At 41.1% G+C, this 6,802-nt stretch overlaps 1 protein-coding gene across 11 annotated transcripts in view; it reads right to left on the bottom strand.

Annotated features, from left to right (window-relative positions):
* The window catches only part of LIMS1 (LIM zinc finger domain containing 1), a 102,979-nt gene that overhangs the window by 1,825 nt on the left and 94,352 nt on the right, over positions 1 to 6,802 (bottom strand). For 6 of the 11 annotated variants that reach the window (XM_017883805.1, XM_017883802.1, XM_017883803.1 and 3 more), the window contains exons 6-10: positions 6,549 to 6,699; positions 5,879 to 5,971; positions 4,537 to 4,585; positions 1,749 to 1,824; positions 1,363 to 1,552 (exon numbers count right to left, since the gene is read on the bottom strand). In XM_017883805.1, the coding sequence (XP_017739294.1) occupies positions 1,363 to 1,552; positions 1,749 to 1,824; positions 4,537 to 4,585; positions 5,879 to 5,971; positions 6,549 to 6,699 (559 nt within the window). Of the gene's footprint in view, positions 1 to 1,362; positions 1,553 to 1,748; positions 1,825 to 4,536; positions 4,586 to 5,878; positions 5,972 to 6,548; positions 6,700 to 6,802 lie in introns of those variants that run through there. The other 5 variants (XM_017883806.1, XM_017883807.1, XM_017883801.1 and 2 more) reach the window with 2 other exon arrangements.

Raw genomic sequence — 6,802 nt, 5'->3', positions numbered from 1 at the left:
TTTTTTTTTTTTTTTTTTTTTTTTGAGACAGAGTTTCACTCTGTTGCCCAGGGTAGAATGCAGTGGCACAATCGGGTCACTGCAACCTCTGCCTCTCAGGTTCAAGCGATCCTCCTGTCTCAGCCTCATGAGTAGCTGGGATTACAGGCGCCCGCCACTATGCCTGGCTAATGTTGTTGTATTTTTAGTAGAGATGCGGTTTCACCATGTTGCCCAGGCTGGTCTCAAGTGATCTGCTGCCTCGGCCTCTCAAAGTGCTGGCATCACAGGCGTGAGCCACCATGCCCTGCCTCATTGTTTTAATCTTACATTTACATTTAATTCCTCTTTATAGAAGGAAACATGTAAACTGAAACAAAATATTTTTAGAGCTCCAAACACAATGGTAACTATGAGGGAAAACTGGAACAATCATGCTAGTAATTCAAGAGAATTTCAAAGATTGAAATACTTCTCATAAAAATCAGGAATAAAAAAAGAGTTTGAAGACATTGAGGAAATAAATTCATAAACAATAGCATATGGGTATTGTATCAATGCGTATTCAAACATCACAGAAGAGGTCTTATGTAAATCAGATAGACTTTGCTTACATATGAAACATGTTGAAAGATTTTTGTTTTTTTTTTTGAGACAAGAGTCTCACTCTGTCGCCCAAGCTGGAGTGTGGTGGCACAGTCATGGCTCACTGCAACCTCAGCCTCCTGAGTAGCTGGGACTATAGGTATGGGCCACCACACCTGGCTAATTTTTTTTTTTTTTTTTTTTGATGGATGAGGTCTAGGCATGTTGTCCAGGCTGGTCTCAAAATCCTGGGCTCAAGCAATCCTTCTGCTCTGGCTTCCCAAAGTGCTGGGATTATAGGCATGAGCCACCATGCCTGGCCATGCTGAAATAATTTAATACATAACTTAGAATATATGTATTTTTAAAAATATAAAACAACACTTATAATTTATCAATTAAATGATTTTGGCAAGGAAACCAAAAACCAGGGTTTTAAAAGCTATAGTTATCAGACAAAATCCTTTAAAACTTTTCCAGGTTCTATTAACAGATTAGAATTCTTCCCTTTGAATCCATTTAAAAAAAAGGAAAGAAATGTACACCATATGGTATTTAAAAAATGAGGTGAGTGAGTCTACAGAGTAAGTGAAATACATGACCACAAACTTGTATTAACTATGGAGCGTATTCATTTAATGTTTGTAATTTTAGCAATTATGCTAAAGGACCAATTCTACATAGGACAAATACTTGTATTTCAATCTCTGATGACTACAAATACATGCCCAAAAGTTGCGATGAGGGGGGAAGAAAGCAAAAGACAGAAACAACACAAACATATTCCAAAGAACTAACCAAAGGAGAAAGTAGCGAAAATGATGACAGAGCGATAGAAAAGTTTACAAACAGACTGGCTTTTCTTTTCTGCTTGTCCTTATCCTTTGCTTCTCTCTCCCGTTTGGCAAGTCGCCTCTTAAATTCTTCTGGCATTTTCTCGTAACAGTGTTTGCAGACTGGCTTTAGGTCAATTTCAACAAACTTATCCCTTTGAGTAGGACAAAGAAGGAATAGAAGAAAGAACAGGGAACAATTAAAGGAAGAACCTTTACTTTCAGAAGGCCTGAACAAAAAGAGGAAATAAGAAATCAAATAATTATTTTTCTAAATTCTAGGATTTTTTTTAAGTGTCACCCCAAAGTTTTCAGTCTTAGGATTCACACTGGACAAAACCGTAGACTTACTTGAGTGTTAACTTAGTGTTGCAGGTAGAACAGGCAAAGCAGTTCACACACCAGGCCTTATTAAGAGCAGAGACCACTAGAGAAAGAGGAAAGAGATCTGGTCACATGGAAATACATCCTTATGGGGAGCAGGGCAGCTTAGAATTTCAACTCTAAAACAGAACTACGACTGTGTCTGTGGCACCTGGTAGAGGTTCTCAATAATCTTTTTTTTTTTTTTTTTTAATGAGACAGGGTCTTGCTCTATTGCCCAGGCTGGAGTACAGTGGCACAATCTTGGCTCACTGTAGCCCCAACTTCCCAGGCTCAAGTGATCCTCCCACCTCAGCCTCCTGAGTAGCTGGGACTACAGGTGCACGCCACTACACCTGGCTAATTTTTTTTTGATACGGACTCTCGCTCTGTTGCCAGGCTGGAGTGCAGTGACGCAATCATGGCTCATTGCAACCTCTGCCTCCTGGGTTCGAGCAATTCTCCTGCCTCATTTTCTTGAGTAGCTGGGACTACAGGCGTGTGCCACCATGACCAGCTAATTTTTGTATCTTTAGTAGAGACAGGATTTCACCATGTTGGCCACGATGGTCTCAATCTCTTGACCTTGTGATCCGCCCATCTTGGCCTCCCAAAGTGCTGGGACTACAGGCATGAGCCAATGCGCCCGGCCTATACCTGGCTAATTTTTGTATTTTTTGTAGAAACACAGTTTTGCCATGTTTCCCAGGCTGGTCTTGAACTCCTGGGCTCAAGCAATCTGCCTGCCTCAGTCTCCCAAAATGCTAAGATTACAGGCATGAGCCACCATGCCCAGCCAAGAACCTCTTTCTTGAGAGCTTCTTTTCTTTTGTTTTTCAGACAGGGTCTCGCTCTGTTGTCCAGGCTGTACTGCAGTGGTGTGATCACAGCTCAAACTCCTGGGCTCAGGCAGTCTTCTCATCTCATCCTCCTGTGTAGCTGGGACCACAGGTGTGTGCCACCATATCTGGCTAATTTTTTATTTTTATTTTGTAGAGATGGAGGTCTTGCTATGTTGCCCAGGCCGGTCTTGAATGCCTGGCCTCAAGAAATTCTCCTGCCTTGACCTCCTTAAGTGGTGGGATTACAGGTGTAAGCCACCACACCCGGCCCTCAACCTTTATGTATACAGTTGTTGCTCAGTATGTGCAGGATGCTGTTTCTAGGATGCCTTGAGGATACCAAAATCTCAGATGCTCAAGTCCCTGATATAAAATGCATATAGGCTATGTACATTGTCTTGTATACTTTTTTTTTTTTTTTCTGAGACAAAGTTTCGCTCTTGTTGCCCAGGCTGGAGTGCAATGGTGTGATCTTGGCTCACGGCAACCTCAAGTGATTCTCCTGCCTCTGCCTCCCGAGTAGCTGGGATTATAGGCATGCACCACCACACCCGGCTAATTTTTTGTATTTTTAGTAGAGACGGGGTTTCACCATGTTGGTCAGACTGGTCTTGAACTCCTGACCTCAGGTGATCTGCCCGCCTCAGCCTCCCAAAGTGTTGGAATTACAGGCGTGAGCCACTGCTCCTGGTCTTGTCTCGTATACTTTAGATCATCTCTAGATTAATTATAATGCCTAGTATAATGCAAAGGATATGTAAATAGTCATTATACTGTATTATTTGTATTGGTATATTATTTTTCTCTAAATATTTTTGATTCATAGTTGGCTGAATCCACGGATGTTTGGATCCAGCCCTTGGATACGGAGGGCTGACTTTACTCTTTCCCTGTCCTTAAGTATCCTGTGAAGTTATAAATGTGTGCCATGTCTTACACCAGCAACTGTGCCCCCTACACCTGGGCACATGTGGCGACTGTCCATGCATCATGTTGTTTAGGTGAGCTTGCTGTTTCTGTCCCTACTGCTGTTGGCCCAACAAGGAAATATGGATATTTATACATATACATATTTATATGTATATATACACACATACATATTTATAAATATGTGTATATATACCTATATATAAAATAGGTATATAATTTTCAAAAATCCGGACATTAACTTATTTGCCCCTGTAGGAGTCTTTTCCAGAGCTGGTAACAAGACAGCTTCCTTTGCAGCTTCTTTCACCTGGCGTCTGTTTCACAGAGGAGGGAGGTAAGTTTTATTTTCAATGGCACTAAAGATTGTTTTCCTGGATTGTTTTCACAAACTGCACATGAACAGTGTTTCAAAAGTATTTCCGGAATTAGGTGATGTCTGCAGGGAGCCATGAATCATGCTGAAAACAGGATTGTTCAAAACTTTGCCAGGAAGTCTCGGGCAGAATTGTGTTAGCGACTGTTAGCAAACACAGCTGCTTCCTTTCTGTCCCAATCAATCAGCCCAGCCTAATTACCAAAGTACAAGGGTGGTAAGTCCTAGATATGCTTGCTGATAACTGCCAGGTTTTAGTATGTGGAGGTTAAAGTGCCTCTTCCTAACTACGATAGCAGATTAAACTGTTCCTAATAAACGTTGTTCTAGAGTTTCCTGAAACTGGACACAGAAATTGGTCTTAGGGTCCACCAGGGACAGTTCCCATGATTGCTGGCATACAACACTGTGGTAGTGACCAAAAGTAGTATCATAAATCAGTAACAAATCCAACTCTTTGATATTATCATCTTACTGCTACAGATTACTTGGGAAATACGCCAAAGAAAGAGAAAAAGCAACTGATAACGATCACATTCCAAACAATAGCAATCACCAACCTGAATTTCCACATTACCCTAGTGTTTTTGTGTCAAACTGGTACCAATCTAGAACTCACACAGATACTTACCATCACCTTCTATAACACGATTGCAGTGGAAGCAAACATCACCAAATAGCTGAAAATACAAAAAGGTGGTCAAAGTTCAAGATGTGTTAAATATTTTAGAACACTGAACATTTAAAAATAGCTGGTTATCTAAATTGAGAATTTATCACTACTAGAGAAAATTAGTAAAAGTTCTTTGACAAGTGTTTTACTTCTTACAATGAAAGTAATTCACTGCCATCAATTAAAAAAAAAAACTTTCCAGATGATAGTTTGAACACCCAAATAAGTAATGCAAAATACGGAAATCTGTGAGTCCGTATGGATAAGAAACAGACAAATGAATAAACCTATAGACAGGAGAGGAGGTGGGCTCTTGCTCAGGCAGAGCGCTGAGGTGCAGACTATGGGTGGAGGATGTGGGGCTGGAGAACTGTTGTTTGCAGCTGGCACAGAGACAAGAATCATCAAGGGGTGCTAAATCTAGGGCAGGTGATGAGGAACAGGACATTTCCATGGTCATAAAATGATTGCCCACAGATTGCTTCTTTCTTACAAAAGAGGGAAGGAAATTGTAATTCATAGTGATGTTATCGGCCAGCACCACGCTTGGGAGATCACCAGTGAAGGAGAGATATAAAGTGCTCCAGGGGCAAGGTTCTGAGAGGATGCCTGCCACCGTATGGGGCTACAACCTGCTGTGTATAACCTCATCTAAGCACATAGAAGCAGCAGGTGAACCCAAGAGGAAAGTAGTCTATTAAAAGGGGGTAGGGGCCCTCTGCATCCCTCCAAAATGTCAATGTCATCAAAAATTTTAAAAGGCTCTGGAAATGTTCCAGATTTAAGAAGGCTAAAGAAACATCACAACCCCAGGCTGGGTCCAGTCTGGGAGTGGAAAAAGTGCTGTGAGGATGCTACTGACTCAAGCGACAAAATTGGAATAAATGGGTTATAGTATCAATATTGATAACTACGATTATGTCAGAGAGTCCCATATTCTTGGGAAATATACACTGAAGTATTTAGGGGTAAAGGAGTATGATGAACTTATTGGCAAATGCTTTAGAAACGGCCATCGTACTTGTATATAATATTTACGTAAGTATGTGTTTTACACAGGAAGACCGAGCGCGCGAAACAGTAAAGCGAACTGTGGACTTGAATGAAAGGCATACAGGTATTCTTTGTATTTCCCATTTTATAGTTAGCTTCTGAGTCTGAAATTATTTCCCAAATACAAAGTTAAAAATACATCTCTACTCAACAATGCACATCTTCCAAGAGATTTACTTGTAGTTAAACTACTGATAAGCTTAGGTTCATAAAAGTCTATCTGGCACCCAGTGACTAAAGTCAATACCTGGTTATAGTGGGTTTCACAATACGCCAGGCCTTTCCTCTCATAATGGCGATGTCCAAGAAAGGGTTTCTCACACTTGGCGCAAACAAAATGCTGAAAAGAAAAATTGCCATAGGTCATTTTTGAACTGCCATATTTTATATCTAATAAAGGAAACCCCAAAGTTAACCTATTTTCAGAGAAGATGAATGAAAGTTTGAGACAGTCATTTCATTTGGCCATACGTGGCCTCATAATATAATACTTTTGCAGTTTTAATTCAGGCGTCTGTCTTTAAAGGTTACTTGACATAGCCTATTACAATAGCCCAAAAAGAGAACAGAGGTGAGCATCTTAGTAGTACCTACAAAGGAGGAGCTGCTGCTGGATACAGACCATGGCACTTCCTGCTTCAAGAAGGCTTTAGGAGCAAAAGTGCACATCCCGCATCATTACTGAGACATTCACAAAAGCAGTGTACATTCTATATTCTTCACTGTCAGCAAAGTCAACTGTCAATTTAAAATGTCCATGTTTAATCTTTAGAGTCTCCTAATCTTGCCAGGACACCTGAATCATAGAGATTTGAAAGTACTAGTTACCCCTGAATCATGAAGATTTGAAAGTATTGGTTACACCTTAATCATGGAGATTTGAAAGAACTGGTTACCCTTTGCCATTCAGAACTCACCTCCACATGCCACTGCTTGCCCATGGCGTTCACCACGCGCCCTTCAATGGGCCGTCGGCAAGCGCCACAGATGGGGACCCCCATTTTATCATGGCATGGCAGGCAGTATAGCTCCCCTTTCAGCTCCCGCGCATCGGCAGTCAGTTCCTTCCTGTCCGTGAGAAAGACAGCCAGCTTAATACTAATACTGAGAGAAAAATGGCCAACCGATGGGGCTAGCACACTTTTCAGGTTTTTTTTTTTTTTTTTTTTTT

This window comes from Rhinopithecus bieti, unplaced genomic scaffold (assembly GCF_001698545.2).
Source record: "Rhinopithecus bieti isolate Rb0 unplaced genomic scaffold, ASM169854v2 scaffold_13742, whole genome shotgun sequence".
NCBI classification, from domain to species: domain Eukaryota; kingdom Metazoa; phylum Chordata; class Mammalia; order Primates; family Cercopithecidae; genus Rhinopithecus; species Rhinopithecus bieti.
This window is presented reverse-complemented; position numbering and strand designations above follow the sequence as displayed.